Source organism: Lonchura striata, chromosome 5, assembly GCF_050655825.1.
Source record: "Lonchura striata isolate lonStrDom1 chromosome 5, ASM5065582v1, whole genome shotgun sequence".
Classification (NCBI taxonomy): domain Eukaryota; kingdom Metazoa; phylum Chordata; class Aves; order Passeriformes; family Estrildidae; genus Lonchura; species Lonchura striata.
Genome location: NC_140707.1, coordinates 69,089,417 through 69,108,279, shown reverse-complemented (window position 1 = coordinate 69,108,279; position 18,863 = coordinate 69,089,417). Strand labels below are relative to the sequence as shown.

The 18,863-nt window shown below is 52.2% G+C and overlaps 2 protein-coding genes across 2 annotated transcripts; both read left to right on the top strand.

Moving 5' to 3' along the window:
• The first annotated feature begins 1,849 nt into the window (after positions 1 to 1,849).
• Positions 1,850 to 5,117, top strand: LOC144246455 (inositol 1,4,5-trisphosphate receptor-interacting protein-like 1). The gene has a single exon (XM_085580942.1). The coding sequence runs from the start codon at positions 2,039 to 2,041 to the stop codon at positions 3,593 to 3,595; it is 1,557 nt and encodes a 518-aa protein (XP_085437068.1). The 5' UTR covers positions 1,850 to 2,038; the 3' UTR covers positions 3,596 to 5,117.
• A 3,099-nt stretch (positions 5,118 to 8,216) lies between these two features.
• Positions 8,217 to 15,309, top strand: LOC144246456 (inositol 1,4,5-trisphosphate receptor-interacting protein-like 1). The gene has a single exon (XM_085580940.1). The coding sequence runs from the start codon at positions 10,193 to 10,195 to the stop codon at positions 11,747 to 11,749; it is 1,557 nt and encodes a 518-aa protein (XP_085437066.1). The 5' UTR covers positions 8,217 to 10,192; the 3' UTR covers positions 11,750 to 15,309.
• The last annotated feature ends 3,554 nt before the right edge of the window (positions 15,310 to 18,863 follow it).

Sequence of the window (18,863 nt, the reverse complement as noted above, 5' to 3'; positions counted from 1 at the left end):
CAGGTCTGTGCCCTGCAACTTGATGGCAGGACTAATGTGGGCCGGGACACAGCCCAGATACTGGCAGCTGTGAGCTGACTCAAGCCACGCAGATGAGCCTTCCACCTTGGCAAGCACCCGTGCTGTCAGCTGAGCCACTGGCAACGTGCTGCCTTGACCTACTGTAAAATGCTTTTAGGGTCAAGGTGGCGATGGAGAGGGGGGTGGGCGGCTCTCCCAGCTCCCGAGCACAAGGTGAGAAAACAGAAACGCTGTACCCATCAATCCCGGGAACTCACTCATGGTACCAGGGGAAAGAGAGGGGCAAAGGCACAATTTTGAGTTCCATCTAGGCTGCACCGAGAGAGGACCACACAGAGGCAGGTGTGCACGATGGCAAATGCCAGAGGTTTTCCTGCGGGGGGAAAAGCTCCAAACAATACACAACACAAAGCCCAAACCCAAAGACTAAGGTTTCCATTTTCAGTGATTGCTGGCTGAGAGAAGCAGCTGTGCGGTGCTGCTTGCGGCTTCTCGGCAAAAGAAGAAGTCCTTGCTCGTCCTTGCTCGTCTCAGGGCTCTCCAAAGCCAGGTGAGGATTTCTTCCTGCTCTTGCCTGTGCTGAGACCAAAGAGCCTTGGGGTGTCCACGGCTGTTAGCAGGAGAGCTGGTGGAATTCACTGCAAGGCACGCAGCCTTCCCCTCCAAGGCTCCAGAGATACAAGGGCAGAAAGCTGTAGCCTAAGCTGCACTGCACTAGCACCTTCTTGAGCTTATCTGTCCTCTGGCATCCTTCAGGCTGGGCGGTGTAAATCTGAGCTGCTTTCCCAGGGAATTCAGGCTTTGCCCAAACTGGAGCCTTGCTGAAGGCAAAGGCCACAAAAGGGCTCTCACTTGTGCTGCCTGTGCCATGGATGGCCCCAGAGCCAGGGGGCATTTCTTGGCTGCTGAGATCCCCTCTTCACCATCAGGCCTTGCTGGTGAGCAAAACCCACACGGACATTCCAGCACTGACTTTGACTCCAAACTTTTCCATTTTCTACATGGAAAAACTTGGATTTTTCCTTCTGCTGGAAAGGGGATGGATTCCCTTGGTTGATGTATTTGTCACAAAGGTCCTCCTCACGTGGAAACCTTTCTGGGAAATCTGAAACTCTTCTGTCCATCGAGATCCCATTCTGTCCCACTGAATCATGGCAAATACAGTGCAAAAGCACCACTCTTCTCTCCTCTGCCAGCAGCTGAGTCACCACCCTCAGAAAGGTTTAAAAGTGGCGTGGATGTGGCATTTGGGGACGAGGCTGAGTGGTGCGGTTGGCAGTGTTAAGTTTGCAGTCACACTGTGTGATCTCCAGGGACTTTTTCAACCTCACTGACTCTGAGATTTGAGTGTAGCTCAACCCGTGAGGAGTCAAAGCTTACACTCAATGATCCTCAAGGGCGCCTTCCAACAGGGATATCTATGAGATTGTCAATGAAGGGCAGATGCAAATAAATGCAAAAGAGAGAACAATGGGAGCTCTTTGGAACAGCTTCACTTGAGGGCAGCCTTAAGCAGTACACCAGGGCCACTCTGAGTTCCTGAGGGAGGAGTTGGCTGAGGGGACAAAAGGTGGCCTTGGCTGGGCTGTGATGCGCTCTGACGCCTGTGACATCACAGGGGACGTGTCACAGAGGGGGAAGCAATAAAAGGCCCCAGCAGGTTAACGCTGGCCCTGTATTGCTTGGGCGAGCGGTGAGTACACACGTGGCAGGGAGGCTGGGCTGGGGACAAGAGCTGGGGCAGAAACGCTGCAGTCGGGGCTGCCTTCTCCCCCTGCGTGCCGGGACAGCCCCTCATGGGAGAGCCTTGGGCAGGCCACAGGGCTGCTGCTGCTGCTGCTGCTGCTGCAGCTCCAGGGGCACTGGCTTAGCCCTTGCTGCCTGCCAGCTGTCTGGGGCCCTGTCCTTCCTGCACCCAGAACCCTGAGCATCCTGTCCTCCCTCCTGCAACCAGTAGTTCCCTCCCTCCCTACCTCCCTTCCCCACTCAAGGCCTTCTCTCCCTCCTCCTGCAGACCATGGATCCAGTCGTGTTCCTGTTCGCGCTCTTGCAAGGTCTCATCCAGTACCCGCCGCCCGTGGGTGACGGTTTGGATGAGGAAACACATTGGCTCATGGAAGCGCGTGCAAAGTACCTGGAACGGGAGAGGCTTCGGCTGGAGCAGGAGGTGGAGCAGCTCTCCCAGAAGAAGATGCAACACCTGCAGCTCTTAGCTGTTGCTGTGCTCCTGGCCCTGGTCTTGGTCCTGCGGATTATTGGGTGGAAAAGCAGCCTGAGGAGAGAGGAGAATGAAGAAGAAAACCATGGTGCAAATGAAGAGGAAGTTGGCAATGTTGCTGGAAATGAAGATGACAATGATGGAAATGATGTTGTCAATGGGGCTGCACTTGCAGAAAACAACAATGATGTTGCAAATGTAGCCCAAGAAGAAGACGACCCTTTTGACGACGGTGATGGACAAGCTATCATGGAGCGCATACAGTGGCCTGTACAGGACCTGCAGAAAGGCTGTGAGTGGACAACTGACCTGATGGACAATTACGCAATTTACTTTGGGCATGTCTTGTCTGACAGTTTCTACCCAGTCCTGCACCGAGCCATCGGGGTGGGCAGTGCCTTTGAAGGTTGGAGTCCCCGTGAGCAGGATGTGGTGTACCGTGTGCTCATACCCATGACTCCTCCTCGAGGCCACAGCTTCCACCTGGAGCTGGACGGCGCAGGGCAGAGGCACGTCAGGAACTTCCGTGTCCGCGTGCAGCTGGAGTGCACCTGCACGGGGCAGCAGCAGGGTGAGAACATGCTGTGCTTCCTGCACCACCCCGAGGAGGAGTTGAGGAGGAATCAGGATCCCAGCCTCCTAGACACCCTGTGCACCGACTCCTACCTGGACGTGCACAAAACTGCCCGCTGGTTCCGGCAACTGGTGAAAGCAATCTGGCCAGCTTTGCCTCAGTCGCACAACTGGCATTTAACGCTGCTGCCCTCCACACGCTCCTGCCAATTCAAGGTGACCAATGGTGAAGAAAGCTTCAGGATTGAGATGCTCTTCGGGGTGCGCAGATGTGACTCAGCCATCTTTGTGAGCAGCCAGCCTAGAGAGGCCTACACACTCAGCACAATCTGGCCTGAGTCCTACGCTGTGGCAGAGGTTGAGTACTTCAAGTACATTGCCAGGCAGGCCCCCCCTGACAGCTTGCACCTCAAATGCCTTCAGTTCTTCGCCCGCCTTGTGCTGGGCTACACCTTCTCCACCTACACCATGAAGACCATTGTCATGCACCTGCTCTCTTTCAAGCCCACATCATCGTGGCGCAGGGGACATCTCCGGGAGCGACTGACGGATATCAGGGACAGCCTGCATATATGCTTGCGAAGGAAATGCCTCGAACACTTCATTGTGGGTAACCGGGAGTTTCCTCAGGACATCAATTTACCCCCAGATGTACAAAGCCGTAGGAGATACAATCTCTTCCATCACATGGCGGAGCAGCCGACTGCCCACACCCAGGCCATGCAGGAATACCGGGTGCTGCACAAGACGTTCAAAAGAATCGCTCTCGGAGAAGATGACTGAAGGAAGGGCAGGAGCCATGGCCATGTGCACAGAGCTGTGCTTGTGCTGCTGGCAGCTGGCAGCAGACAAGCACCTCCTAGCAGAAATTTGGTGCTTTAATGAGAAGAGGAGGCGTGCAAAGGCTCTGGCGCAGGTCCAACGGCCTCTGCTGCCACCTCAGCAGGTGGACGGCAACGGGAGGGTTTATTCTACTTCCTGCTATCATCTCACTTTCCAAAAAAGGCACCCAGTTGTCATTGAGCCCTGCTCTGCGCGCAGGGCCAAAGTCTCCGAACCCCACCTGCAATATGCAGTTCTTCCCAGCCTTTGAGGTGGGCTAAAATGTCCAGCATGAAAGAAGTGGGGATCTGGGACAGAAAAAGAAAAAAAGAAAAAAGGCCTAGAGGAAAAACTGGCGCTGCTGGCCCAGGATGAGTCAATGGATGGAGCCTCTCCTTGTCCCCGGAAGAGACACCTTGATGTCAGCATTGAACCACGTGTGTTGGAGCTGACATGAAATTTTGTCTATAGAGGAATCAAGGTTTTTGTTTCATGGGTGTCATGGTTTGACACTGGCACAAGGCCAGTGCCCCCATGAAAATCTCTCCCTTGAATGCTGTTAAGTGAACTCGAGAACAGAGCAAAGCAGGCCCAAGCTTAATAAGAGGAAAAAAGCTTTATTAAGCTACTACTACAAAAGGAAGAAAAGAAAGAAAAAGGAAACAAAAAAGCACACAAAGATCAAAATGAAAACCTTGCAAAGCATTCCTCCTGTAAGAGGCCGTCTGAAGACCCTCACTCATTTGCCTGCCGATTGCCACAAGCAGGATTTCCCTTCCCCCTCTGCAGTTCCAGCTTGGAGAAGACAATAGTCCCGGTGCAGCCGCTGTACCATTACGTGCTGTTCCCAATGAGGCCCGGCAGGAACTTGGCAAGGGGTTGGCAAGGACTTGGCGAAGACCCAGCGTGGACCCAGCATCGAGCAGCCTACTGCAATTCCTGCTTCACTCTCCACCTTTAAGCCAAATGAACTGTTGGGGTGACTCTGGTGGTCTCTCACTGAAGACCCCTCATCTGCCTCACTACCACCGTGACAGACGGAGATCAAGAACCCTCTCCCCAAGGACTGAGACTGAGACTCCTACCACAAACAGTGGGCGAAGGGAGAGAATGACCTGACCTGTTCTTCTCCAGTAACTTCAATGGACTTATCCTTCATTGTGTTTGTTCAGCCTAGATGATTTTCTGTAAATACACTTGTTCCCCCCAGCAATTTCAATAGACTCTCATTGTTCTGCCTGTTCCCCCCCTTTTTCCCTCTGTGAACTATAACTAGACCCCTGGGTTAGGTACGACTTTGGAGACTCTCCCCAACACAACAAGACGGATCCACATCGTCCGGACCAGTGAGGACTCCGCCTGTGTTGGTAGCTATTCCCATCCCCCCTTCTCTCTCTCTCTCTATCCTTCTTATTTCTTTTCTGAACCCACTATCGCATTTATTGTTTTGGCCCTTAATAAAGGTGCATTTGTTGTGATTAAACTGCTGAGTGTCTTTTGCACTTTGGGATCGGCTAACGAACCATCACGACACCCCGCTATAAGCGGATCGTGACACCTCCTCCCACCACCCAACTCCAACAAACCACACTGAGACACAATCTGGACCCCAATCAGGTTGCCACCCTCTAGACGATCGATACTCAGCCCTTCGAGGGAACAGAGTTTCTCCTGTGCCACAGGCCACCCAAGAAAACACAGCTCCACATCCTGTGTTTCCATATCACACATGGCACCACCCAGAGAAAAGTTTGCCATGGTGACCCTTCTCCTTTCCATGCACAGTGCTCTCACCACCAATGCATGGCTGGACAGACTGCTTTTAGGATTTTTCTTTTCAAGGATGCCCTGCCAAGAGGGGAGAAAACAACAGTTCCGTTTTTCATTTCTTGGGACCACAGTCCCCCCCGTTTTCCCATTTTTCCCCTGGGGCTGAGGGTCCAAGAACAGAGATCTTCTTCTCTTCTTCTTTTGAGACAGGGGGCACCACCACAAACCCCCTAACTTTTTCTCTGTTCACTCCACTTCTGTCTTTTCCCAGCTGAAGCAGGTCTCTTGACTTTGCTCTAGCATTTTCCTAAAATACAGTCTCTCTTGGAGGAGAAGATTGGTTCAGTTTGTGGCCAACACAGAAAAAGTCCGGCCAAAAGCCACTCCTGGTCCCCCTCCCATCTAGAATTCCTCCTTCTAACATCCCAGGGTACAAGGTGTCCCTCTTCCTCTCTTTCAAACTGAGGAGGGGAAAGGAAAATTCACAAAGCTTTCATTTCTCAAGGAAAGGTTAAAAGTCCAAACTCCCCGGATGGCTCGATGCCCAGACTCCAGCAACTCCCACACGACAGGGCACCTTGCGGCCCCCCCAACTCCTCCTTCACCACGGTGAAATTGCTGACAAAATTGCTGCTGTCTCTTTCTCTCTCCCGAGAGGGAGAGAAACTCTTGGGGGGAACAGAGACATCCCAGATTTCTCCACCCTCCCATCTGCACGGGGCCAGCCTGGCTCCAGTCTCTCTACCCTCGGGCCTACCTCAGTCAGGCCATGGGCCTTCCCCTGCCCACCCAGCCACGGCTGGACAGGGGAGAGGCTGCACTGCGCGCTGACCGGAACCAGAGAGAGCCAGTTCTCCTGGGAATTCTGCTTATAACCCCTCTGTGTTCTCAGAGGCGTGTCCACCTTCCATTGTTCAAGATCCAAATTGACCTCTTCCTTCCGGAAATTTTTCTTTTTCCGTGTCAAACCATGACAATAGGTAGATATATTGTATATGCCAGTTGTATACGATAAAGTTGATGAATTATCATATATACTAGTAAAATACGATAAATCAAAACAATATAGTAATATAAATAATATCAACATATGAAATATGGAGTTATGTCAGGATAAAAAGTAATTTTAAAGAGTTGCATATGTAATTTTGTTTAAATAGTAACAGTAGAAAGCATAGTTATTGTCCGTGTCTGTTGTGATTGTTGCTCATAGTCCCTTTATGTCCGGACGTTTTTAGATAAAATAGATATATTTATTACATATATAGCATACATATGATACAGACTTGCTGTATACATGAAATATGAATATAACTCTGTAATATATATTCTATACCATATGCCTATAATAGATTACATGTATGATATAAATTTTATAGAGATGTAAAGCCATATCTAGTCTTGCTATCTGTTGCAACCCACATTCCTGCTCTAGAGTTAGTGCATTTATAAGTGGCAAAGTGGAAAACGCACTGCTCTGGTGTCAATAAAAGGCAATTTGTGCAGAATCTGGAGTGTGCAAGACTTTATTGATCTCAGCCTGGCCCATAGTAGTGGTAAATGTCACGGGCTGTGAATCTGGCCTCATGAACACGGCTCCTGGAACTCAAGCAAACTCAGAGTGGTGAATTACCTGTAGGCGAAATTAAGCCAAGCCACCCCCAGCCCCTCTGATGACAGAATCCCAGAATGCCTGGGCTTGGAAGGGTGCTTAGAAATTGTCTTGTCCCATCCCTGCTGCCAAGGGCCGGGCCACCTTGCGCTAGGCCAGGTTGCTGCAAGGCCCATCCAAGCTGGCCTGGAACACTGCCAGGGATGGGGCAGCCACAGCTCCTGTGGGCAGCGTGGGCCAGAGGCTCAGCAGCCTCAGAGAGCAGAAGTCCTTGCACAGCTCCAGCCCAAGGCCGCCCTCTGTCAGTGGGAAGCCAGTGGCCCTGGCGCTGTCCCTCCAGGCCCCAGCCAACAGCCCCTGTGCCGGTCTCTCGTGGCTCCCGTGCAGGGAGCCAAAGGCCGCAGGAGGGTGCCCCTGGAGAAGCCCTTGGGGAGCGCAGGGGCCAGGAATGCCGCCAGGAGGGCAGCAAGCAGGGCCCGGCCTGTCTGTCGCTGCGGGAGGGCACAGGGCGGGCGCTGAGGCCCTGCCAGCTGGAGCTGGGAGCTCTGGAGCGCGGCCGGCAGAGAGCCGTGGGCTCCCGCAGCTCTGCAGCCCTCAGGGCTGAGGCAGCTGCCCGGGCACAGCCGGCCGGGGACACGCGGCCGGCCCGGGGCCACCCGCAGCGGGACCCTGCTCTGGGGCCAGCCCCGGCCGCAGCAGGGAGCACCCCATGGGGCAGCGCCTGGGCAGGGAACGGCCCTGCCCGGGGACAGGGCTCCGCGAGCAGGGCAGCAGGGCCGGAGGGGCCGGGCACACAGAAGGGGGAACACACGGCTGCGCTCACAGCCAGGATCACAGAGGAACTTTCTCTCTCACTGCAGCTCCCAGACAGGAGGGCGGGGCTGCTGCGCTGCGCGTCAGCCTCTGCTCCCAGGAAACAAGGGAGAGGACAAGAGGAAATGGCCTCAACTACTGCCAGAGGACGATTAGATTGGGTAGTTGGGACAAATTTCTCCTCTGAAAGCGTTGTCCAGCACTGGCAACAGCTGCCCATGCAATTGGTGGAATTGTCATTGCTTGAGGCACTTCAGGAATGTCTGAATGTAGCACCTGGGGACATGGTATCCAGCCGGACTTGTCAGTATCAGGTCTGTGCCCTGCAACTTGATGGCAGGACTCATGTGGGCCGGGACACAGCCCAGATACTGGCAGCTGTGAGCTGACTCAAGCCACGCAGATGAGCCTTCCACCTTGGCAAGCACCCGTGCTGTCAGCTGAGCCACTGGCAACGTGCCGCCTTGACCTACTGTAAAACGCTTTTAGGGTCAAGGTGGCGATGGAGAGGGGGGTGGGCGGCTCTCCCAGCTCCCGAGCACAAGGTGAGAAAACAGAAACGCTGTACCCATCAATCCCGGGAACTGACTCATGGTACCAGGGGAAAGAGAGGGGCAAAGGCACAATTTTGAGTTCCATCTAGGCTGCACCGAGAGAGGATCACTCAGAGGCAGGCGTGCACGATGGCAAATGCCAGAGGTTTTCCTGCGGGGGGAAAAGCTCCAAACAATACACAACACAAAGCCCAAACCCAAAGACTAAGGTTTCCATTTTCAGTGATTGCTGCCTGAGAGAAGCAGCTGTGCGGTGCTGCTTGCGGCTTCTCAGCAAAAGAAGAAGTCCTTGCTCGTCCTTGCTCGTCCTTGCTCATCTCAGGGCTATCCAAAGCCAGGTGAGGATTTCTTCCTGCTCTTGCCTGTGCTGAGACCAAAGAGCCTTGGGGTGTCCAGGGCTGTTAGCAGGAGAGCTGGTGGAATTCACTGCAAGGCACGCAGCCTTCCCCTCCAAGGCTCCAGAGATACAAGGGCAGAAAGCTGTAGCCTAAGCTGCACTGCACTAGCACCTTCTTGAGCTTGTCTGTCCTCTGGCATCCTTCAGGCTGGGCAGTGTAAATCTGAGCTGCTTTCCCAGGGAATTCAGGCTTTGCCCAAACTGGAGCCTTGCTGAAGGCAAAGGCCATGCAAGGGCTCTCACTTGTGCTGCCCGTGCCATGGATGGCCCCAGAGCCAGGGGGCATTTCTTGGCTGCTGAGATCCCCTCTTCACCGTCAGGCCTTGCTGGTGAGCAAAACCCACACGGACATTCCAGCACTGACTTTGACTCCAAACTTTTCCATTTTCTACATGGAAAAACTTGGATTTTTCCTTCTGCTGGAAAGGGGATGGATTCCCTTGGTTGATGTATTTGGCACAAAGGTCCTCCTCACGTGGAAACCTTTCTGGGAAATCTGAAACTCTTCTGTCCATCTAGATCCCATTCTGTCCCACTGAATCATGGCAAATACAGTGCAAAAGCACCACTCTTCTCTCCTCTGCCAGCAGCTGAGTCACCACCCTCAGAAAGGTTTAAAAGTGGCGTGGATGTGGCATTTGGGGACGAGGCTGAGTGGTGCGGTTGGCAGTGTTAAGTTTGCAGTCACACTGTATGATCTCCAGGGACTTTGTCAACCTCACTGACTCTGAGATTTGAGTGTAGCTCAACCCGTGAGGAGTCAAAGCTTACACTCAATGATCCTCAAGGGCGCCTTCCAACAGGGATATCTATGAGATTGTCAATGAAGGGCAGATGCAAATAAATGCAAAAGAGAGAACAATGGGAGCTCTTTGGAACAGCTTCACTTGAGGGCAGCCTTAAGCAGTACACCAGGGCCACTCTGAGTTCCTGAGGGAGGAGTTGGCTGAGGGGACAAAGGGTGGCCTTGGCTGGGCTGTGATGCGCTCTGACGCCTGTGACATCACAGGGGACGTGTCACAGAGGGGGAAGCAATAAAAGGCCCCAGCAGGTTAACACTGGCCCTGTATTGCTTGGGCGAGCGGTGAGTACACACGTGGCAGGGAGGCTGGGCTGGGGACAAGAGCTGGGGCAGAAACGCTGCAGTCGGGGCTGCCTTCTCCCCCTGTGTGCAGGGACAGCCCCTCATGGGAGAGCCTTGGGCAGGCCACAGGGCTGCTGCTGCTGCTGCTGCTGCTGCAGCTCCAGGGGCACTGGCATAGCCCTTGCTGCCTGCCAGCTGTCTGGGGCCCTGTCCTTCCTGCACCCAGAACCCTGAGCATCCTGTCCTCCCTCCTGCAACCAGTAGTTCCCTCCCTCCCTCCCTCCCTCCCTTCCCCACTCAAGGCCTTCTCTCCCTCCTCCTGCAGACCATGGATCCAGTCGTGTTCCTGTTCGCGCTCTTGCAAGGTCTCATCCAGTACCCGCCGCCCGTGGGTGACGGTTTGGATGAGGAAACACATTGGCGCATGGAAGCGCGTGCAAAGTACCTGGAACGGGAGAGGCTTCGGCTGGAGCAGGAGGTGGAGCAGCTCTCCCAGAAGAAGATGCAACACCTGCAGCTCTTAGCTGTTGCTGTGCTCCTGGCCCTGGTCTTGGTCCTGCGGATTATTGGGTGGAAAAGCAGCCTGAGGAGAGAGGAGAATGAAGAAGAAAACCATGGTGCAAATGAAGAGGAAGTTGGCAATGTTGCTGGAAATGAAGATGACAATGATGGAAATGATGTTGTCAATGGGGCTGCACTTGCAGAAAACAACAATGATGTTGCAAATGTAGCCCAAGAAGAAGACGACCCTTTTGACGATGGTGATGGACAAGCTATCATGGAGCGCATACAGTGGCCTGTACAGGACCTGCAGAAAGGCTGTGAGTGGACAACTGACCTGATGGACAATTACGCAATTTACTTTGGGCATGTCTTGTCTGACAGTTTCTACCCAGTCCTGCACCGAGCCATCGGGGTGGGCAGTGCCTTTGAAGGTTGGAGTCCCCGTGAGCAGGATGTGGTGTACCGTGTGCTCATACCCATGACTCCTCCTCGAGGCCACAGCTTCCACCTGGAGCTGGACGGCGCAGGGCAGAGGCACGTCAGGAACTTCCGTGTCCGCGTGCAGCTGGAGTGCACCTGCACGGGGCAGCAGCAGGGTGAGAACATGCTGTGCTTCCTGCACCACCCCGAGGAGGAGTTGAGGAGGAATCAGGATCCCAGCCTCCTAGACACCCTGTGCACCGACTCCTACCTGGACGTGCACAAAACTGCCCGCTGGTTCCGGCAACTGGTGAAAGCAATCTGGCCAGCTTTGCCTCAGTCGCACAACTGGCATTTAACGCTGCTGCCCTCCACACGCTCCTGCCAATTCAAGGTGACCAATGGTGAAGAAAGCTTCAGGATTGAGATGCTCTTCGGGGTGCGCAGATGTGACTCAGCCATCTTTGTGAGCAGCCAGCCTAGAGAGGCCTACACACTCAGCACAATCTGGCCTGAGTCCTACGCTGTGGCAGAGGTTGAGTACTTCAAGTACATTGCCAGGCAGGCCCCCCCTGACAGCTTGCACCTCAAATGCCTTCAGTTCTTCGCCCGCCTTGTGCTGGGCTACACCTTCTCCACCTACACCATGAAGACCATTGTCATGCACCTGCTCTCTTTCAAGCCCACATCATCGTGGCGCAGGGGACATCTCCGGGAGCGACTGACGGATATCAGGGACAGCCTGCATATATGCTTGCGAAGGAAATGCCTCGAACACTTCATTGTGGGTAACCGGGAGTTTCCTCAGGACATCAATTTACCCCCAGATGTACAAAGCCGTAGGAGATACAATCTCTTCCATCACATGGCGGAGCAGCCGACTGCCCACACCCAGGCCATGCAGGAATACCGGGTGCTGCACAAGACGTTCAAAAGAATCGCTCTCGGAGAAGATGACTGAAGGAAGGGCAGGAGCCATGGCCATGTGCACAGAGCTGTGCTTGTGCTGCTGGCAGCTGGCAGCAGACAAGCACCTCCTAGCAGAAATTTGGTGCTTTAATGAGAAGAGGAGGCGTGCAAAGGCTCTGGCGCAGGTCCAACGGCCTCTGCTGCCACCTCAGCAGGTGGACGGCAACGGGAGGGTTTATTCTACTTCCTGCTATCATCTCACTTTCCAAAAAAGGCACCCAGTTGTCATTGAGCCCTGCTCTGCGCGCAGGGCCAAAGTCTCCGAACCCCACCTGCAATATGCAGTTCTTCCCAGCCTTTGAGGTGGGCTAAAATGTCCAGCATGAAAGAAGTGGGGATCTGGGACAGAAAAAGAAAAAAAGAAAAAAGGCCTAGAGGAAAAACTGGCGCTGCTGGCCCAGGATGAGTCAATGGATGGAGCCTCTCCTTGTCCCCGGAAGAGACACCTTGATGTCAGCATTGAACCACGTGTGTTGGAGCTGACATGAAATTTTGTCTATAGAGGAATCAAGGTTTTTGTTTCATGGGTGTCATGGTTTGACACTGGCACAAGGCCAGTGCCCCCATGAAAATCTCTCCCTTGAATGCTGTTAAGTGAACTCGAGAACAGAGCAAAGCAGGCCCAAGCTTAATAAGAGGAAAAAAGCTTTATTAAACTACTACTACAAAAGGAAGAAAAGAAAGAAAAAGGAAACAAAAAAGCACACAAAGATCAAAATGAAAACCTTGCAAAGCATTCCTCCTGTAAGAGGCCGTCTGAAGACCCTCACTCATTTGCCTGCCGATTGCCACAAGCAGGATTTCCCTTCCCCCTCTGCAGTTCCAGCTTGGAGAAGACAATAGTCCCGGTGCAGCCGCTGTACCATTACGTGCTGTTCCCAATGAGGCCCGGCAGGAACTTGGCAAGGGGTTGGCAAGGACTTGGCGAAGACCCAGCGTGGACCCAGCATCGAGCAGCCTACTGCAATTCCTGCTTCACTCTCCACCTTTAAGCCAAATGAACTGTTGGGGTGACTCTGGTGGTCTCTCACTGAAGACCCCTCATCTGCCTCACTACCACCGTGACAGACGGAGATCAAGAACCCTCTCCCCAAGGACTGAGACTGAGACTCCTACCACAAACAGTGGGCGAAGGGAGAGAATGACCTGACCTGTTCTTCTCCAGTAACTTCAATGGACTTATCCTTCATTGTGTTTGTTCAGCCTAGATGATTTTCTGTAAATACACTTGTTCCCCCCAGCAATTTCAATAGACTCTCATTGTTCTGCCTGTTCCCCCCCTTTTTCCCTCTGTGAACTATAACTAGACCCCTGGGTTAGGTACGACTTTGGAGACTCTCCCCAACACAACAAGACGGATCCACATCGTCCGGACCAGTGAGGACTCCGCCTGTGTTGGTAGCTATTCCCATCCCCCCTTCTCTCTCTCTCTCTATCCTTCTTATTTCTTTTCTGAACCCACTATCGCATTTATTGTTTTGGCCCTTAATAAAGGTGCATTTGTTGTGATTAAACTGCTGAGTGTCTTTTGCACTTTGGGATCGGCTAACGAACCATCACGACACCCCGCTATAAGCGGATCGTGACACCTCCTCCCACCACCCAACTCCAACAAACCACACTGAGACACAATCTGGACCCCAATCAGGTTGCCACCCTCTAGACGATCGATACTCAGCCCTTCGAGGGAACAGAGTTTCTCCTGTGCCACAGGCCACCCAAGAAAACACAGCTCCACATCCTGTGTTTCCATATCACACATGGCACCACCCAGAGAAAAGTTTGCCATGGTGACCCTTCTCCTTTCCATGCACAGTGCTCTCACCACCAATGCATGGCTGGACAGACTGCTTTTAGGATTTTTCTTTTCAAGGATGCCCTGCCAAGAGGGGAGAAAACAACAGTTCCGTTTTTCATTTCTTGGGACCACAGTCCCCCCCGTTTTCCCATTTTTCCCCTGGGGCTGAGGGTCCAAGAACAGAGATCTTCTTCTCTTCTTCTTTTGAGACAGGGGGCACCACCACAAACCCCCTAACTTTTTCTCTGTTCACTCCACTTCTGTCTTTTCCCAGCTGAAGCAGGTCTCTTGACTTTGCTCTAGCATTTTCCTAAAATACAGTCTCTCTTGGAGGAGAAGATTGGTTCAGTTTGTGGCCAACACAGAAAAAGTCCGGCCAAAAGCCACTCCTGGTCCCCCTCCCATCTAGAATTCCTCCTTCTAACATCCCAGGGTACAAGGTGTCCCTCTTCCTCTCTTTCAAACTGAGGAGGGGAAAGGAAAATTCACAAAGCTTTCATTTCTCAAGGAAAGGTTAAAAGTCCAAACTCCCCGGATGGCTCGATGCCCAGACTCCAGCAACTCCCACACGACAGGGCACCTTGCGGCCCCCCCAACTCCTCCTTCACCACGGTGAAATTGCTGACAAAATTGCTGCTGTCTCTTTCTCTCTCCCGAGAGGGAGAGAAACTCTTGGGGGGAACAGAGACATCCCAGATTTCTCCACCCTCCCATCTGCACGGGGCCAGCCTGGCTCCAGTCTCTCTACCCTCGGGCCTACCTCAGTCAGGCCATGGGCCTTCCCCTGCCCACCCAGCCACGGCTGGACAGGGGAGAGGCTGCACTGCGCGCTGACCGGAACCAGAGAGAGCCAGTTCTCCTGGGAATTCTGCTTATAACCCCTCTGTGTTCTCAGAGGCGTGTCCACCTTCCATTGTTCAAGATCCAAATTGACCTCTTCCTTCCGGAAAAATTTTTTTTTCCGTGTCAAGCCACGACAATAGGTTGATATATTGTGTATGCCTGTTATATACGATAAAGTTGATGAATTATCATATATACTAGTAAAATACGATAAATCAAAACAATATAGTAATATAAATAATATCAACATATGAAATATGGAGTTATGTCAGGATAAAAAGTAATTTTAAAGAGTTGCATATGTAATTTTGTTTAAATAGTAACAGTAGAACGCATAGTTATTGTCCGTGTCTGTTGTGATTGTTGCTCATAGTCCCTTTATGTCCGGACGTTTTTAGATAAAATAGATATATTTATTACATATACAGCATACATATGATACAGACTTGCTGTATACATGAAATATGAATATAACTCTGTAATATATATTCTATACCATATGCCTATAATAGGTAACATCTATGATATAAATTTTATAGAGATGTAAAGCCTTATCTAGTCTTGCTATCTGTTGCAACCCACATTCCTGCTCTAGAGTTAGTGCATTTATAAGTGGCAAAGTGGAAAACGCACTGCTCTGGTGTCAATAAAAGGCAATTTGTGCAGAATCTGGAGTGTGCAAGACTTTATTGATCTCAGCCTGGCCCATAGTAGTGGTAAATGTCACGGGCTGTGAATCTGGCCTCATGAACACGGCTCCTGGAACTCAACCAAACTCAGGGTGGTGAATTACCTGTAGGCGAAATTAAGCCAAGCCACCCCCAGCCCCTCTGATGACAGAATCCCAGAATGCCTGGGCTTGGAAGGGTGCTTAGAAATTGTCTTGTCCCAGCCCTGCTGCCAAGGGCCGGGCCACCTTGCGCTAGGCCAGGTTGCTGCAAGGCCCATCCAAGCTGGCCTGGAACACTGCCAGGGATGGGGCAGCCACAGCTCCTGTGGGCAGCGTGGGCCAGAGGCTCAGCAGCCTCAGAGAGCAGAAGTCCTTGCACAGCTCCAGCCCAAGGCCGCCCTCTGTCAGTGGGAAGCCAGTGGCCCTGGCGCTGTCCCTCCAGGCCCCAGCCAACAGCCCCTGTGCCGGTCTCTCGTGGCTCCCGTGCAGGGAGCCAAAGGCCGCAGGAGGGTGCCCCTGGAGAAGCCCTTGGGGAGCGCAGGGGCCAGGAATGCCGCCAGGAGGGCAGCAAGCAGGGCCCGGCCTGTCTGTCGCTGCGGGAGGGCACAGGGCGGGCGCTGAGGCCCTGCCAGCTGGAGCTGGGAGCTCTGGAGCGCGGCCGGCAGAGAGCCGTGGGCTCCCGCAGCTCTGCAGCCCTCAGGGCTGAGGCAGCTGCCCGGGCACAGCCGGCCGGGGACACGCGGCCGGCCCGGGGCCACCCGCAGCGGGACCCTGCTCTGGGGCCAGCCCCGGCCGCAGCAGGGAGCACCCCATGGGGCAGCGCCCGGGCAGGGAACGGCCCTGCCCGGGCACAGGGCTCCGCCAGCAGGGCAGCAGGGCCGGAGGGGCCGGGCACACAGAAAGTGAGGGAGACATTGGTGTAGTAACAGCCTGGCTGCCTTGGGGCATACACAACAGCCTGACGGGGCACAGACAGGCAGGAGCTCCCATCCTCTTTGCATCCTGGTGCCAGACTGTGCCTGGATCTATCCTGAGACCTACCCTTACTCAGGTGCAGCACCTCATACTTGTTCTTTTTAAACTACATGAGACTGCTATGGTTCCACTCCTCAAGCACATCCACATCTCTTTGGTAGTCATTCCATTCTTCAGGTGTGTCAGTTGCTGCTTGTTGACATCAGGAAACCTGCTGAGGATACCTCTGTGTACAGGATTAATGAAGATATTAATAGACATTGCTCAGAGAACAGAACTTTGAGGGACACTACTGATCTCCCATGTCCAACCTGACTCTCAGCTGTTGATCTCTGGAAGCACAATTCCTGCAATTTCTTATCCATCCAACAGTCCAGGCACCAAATCCATCTCTCTCAAATTTAGGGAGAATGTTTTGGGGATCATGTCAAAGGCTTTAAAGTAGTCCAGATAAATGACACCTGTAGCCTTTCCCTTGTCCCTTCATGTACTCCATCCATCATTGAAGGCCACTGGGTAGGTCAGGCAAGACTCACCCTAGGCTGTCCCAAATCACCTCCCTGTTCTCCATTTGCCTTAGCATAGCTTCAAGGAGGATGTGTTCCGTTATCTTCCGAGGCACTGACATGAGGCTGACATTGGTCATTTCCAGAGTGTTGCTTTCTACCCTTTTTTAAAATGGGTGTAGCGGGTTCACACTAAGCCACTCCATCACTCCCCTTCCTAGTGTGACAGGGGAGAGAACATAAAATGGAAAACAAGTAGTCAGTTGAGATAAGGCTCTTAATTAAAGTGAAAAAAATTGAGAATTTGTGCATGCAAAAACAAAGGAGAAAAAACATTTATTCTCTACTTCTTATAGACGAGCAATGTTCAGCCACTTCCTGGGAAGCATTAATTTCTCTATTCTCTTGTCTTCTAGTTCCCTATGAGATATTGGGCGGGCCTATTGTACCACACACCTTAACAGAGCAGAGTGATACTTCGTAAAGAGAGATCTGTTCTGTTTAGAAACCCAGCCGTGAGTGGCCTCTAGCTGGAGCCAGAGGTTTATGTATTCCACTCTGGCCCTGGAGAATCATAACAAGTGAATGGCTGCAGACATACCTCCCCTCTCCAGAACATCAGTCTTCCCTTGTTAAAGCACCCTGAGCAGGGGAAGAGGGAAACAACCATTTCCAGTTGTTTGGCTAGCCCAAATCATACGAACTGATGAATAAAGGATGGGAATTGCTCACTAAGTACTTGCTGACTTTCTCTACTCCCCTCTAGCAGCAGTTTCTTTAGTATGGTGACTTTTTCTTTTGTGAGGGTGATGCAAAAGGGAAGAAAACAAGCAGAGCCAGCAATCAGACTGCAAGTTAGGTCACTGCAAAGAAAAGGGGTTAATCTTTCACTCAGAGCAAGAAAGGGTTAGATAAAAACATGCCTGTGTGGAGTGTGGAATGCTGCAACAGGTCCCAAAGCAGTGGTGGCAAAGGCCTGAACACAGGAAAGGGTCTGGTGATCAAGTCTGATGAGGAACAGCTGAGGGAACTGGAGGGGCTGAGAATGGAGAAGAGGAGGCTCAGGGGGGCTTTCTTGTTCTCTATAACTCCCTGACAGAAGTGTGGAGCCACACCCCAGGTGGGGGTCAGGCTCTGCTCCCAAGAAACTAGGGAGAGGACAAGAGGAAATGGCCTCAACTTCTGCCAGGGGTGGCTTAGATTGGGTATTAAGGACAAATTTCTCCTCTGAAAAGGTTTTTAACGGTTGTCATGGCTGCCTGTGGAATTAATGATATTGTCATGTCTGGAGGCTCTTAAGGAATGTGTGGATGTGGCACCTGGGGACATGGTTTCAAGGTCAACTTGTCAGTGTCAGGTTTGGGGGTGGACTCTCTACAATCTTAGAGATCTTTTTCAACCTAAACAAGTCCATACTACTGCGATGGGGAGCCAGTTTTAACCCAAAGAGTATTTGGCAATGTCATTTCATAAAGTCATTAATAGGAACTTCACTCTAGTGCTCAAACTTATGCAGCTGCTTTTCTCTTTGCTCTCTTCATCTTCACTTCTACCTTCAGCCTTGGGACAGGAGAATTGGCTTTGGTGGGACCAGTGGTAGTGAGAAAGCCTCATGCCAGGGGGTTGTATGTTGGTTTATTTCTGCCAAGGTTGGAGCTTCCTCCAGAAAAGGCTGTGATCCCTCCAGTCTTTATTGACGGTCTTTGACTGCTCTAAGGTGTGTTGCAGGCTGCAAGAGATGTTGGTCAAGCTGAAGGCAGATCACAAGATGCACTGATCTGAAACCCAGCTGAACCAAGCAATAGGTAAAGTCTCTTAGCCACATCAATCCCAGGCTGTGTTTGCCAAGAAGATGAAAATGACGTGAACACAAAACATGTAGGAAGTGGTGGGAAAGTCACTGATTTCCAAACAGCCTGCTTCTAGAATAAGGCATGTTCCATGTAACAATGAATGGAAGAAGCTGATGTGCCACTGATATGACCCTGTGTTGTTTCAATGTAACTTATCATACCATAGAGTTATTACAGTATTATTATAGTGTGATTTATATCTATTTAAAATTATTGCAGTATTTTTCAGTGCTTTATTACATTCAGGCAAGGCTTTGCCCAACAGCCTGTGGGAGCAGACAATGACAGAAACAGCCCACGCATGAAAGAGACTTGATTTGCTGAAGTCCTTTTGGTTTTCTCTCCTGCAATCCTGCTGCAGCCCCTCACCTGATGGCAGGAAGAATGTGGGGTGGGACACAGCCCAGATACTGGCAGCTGTGAGCTGACTCAAGCCACGCAGATGAGCCTTCCACCTTGGC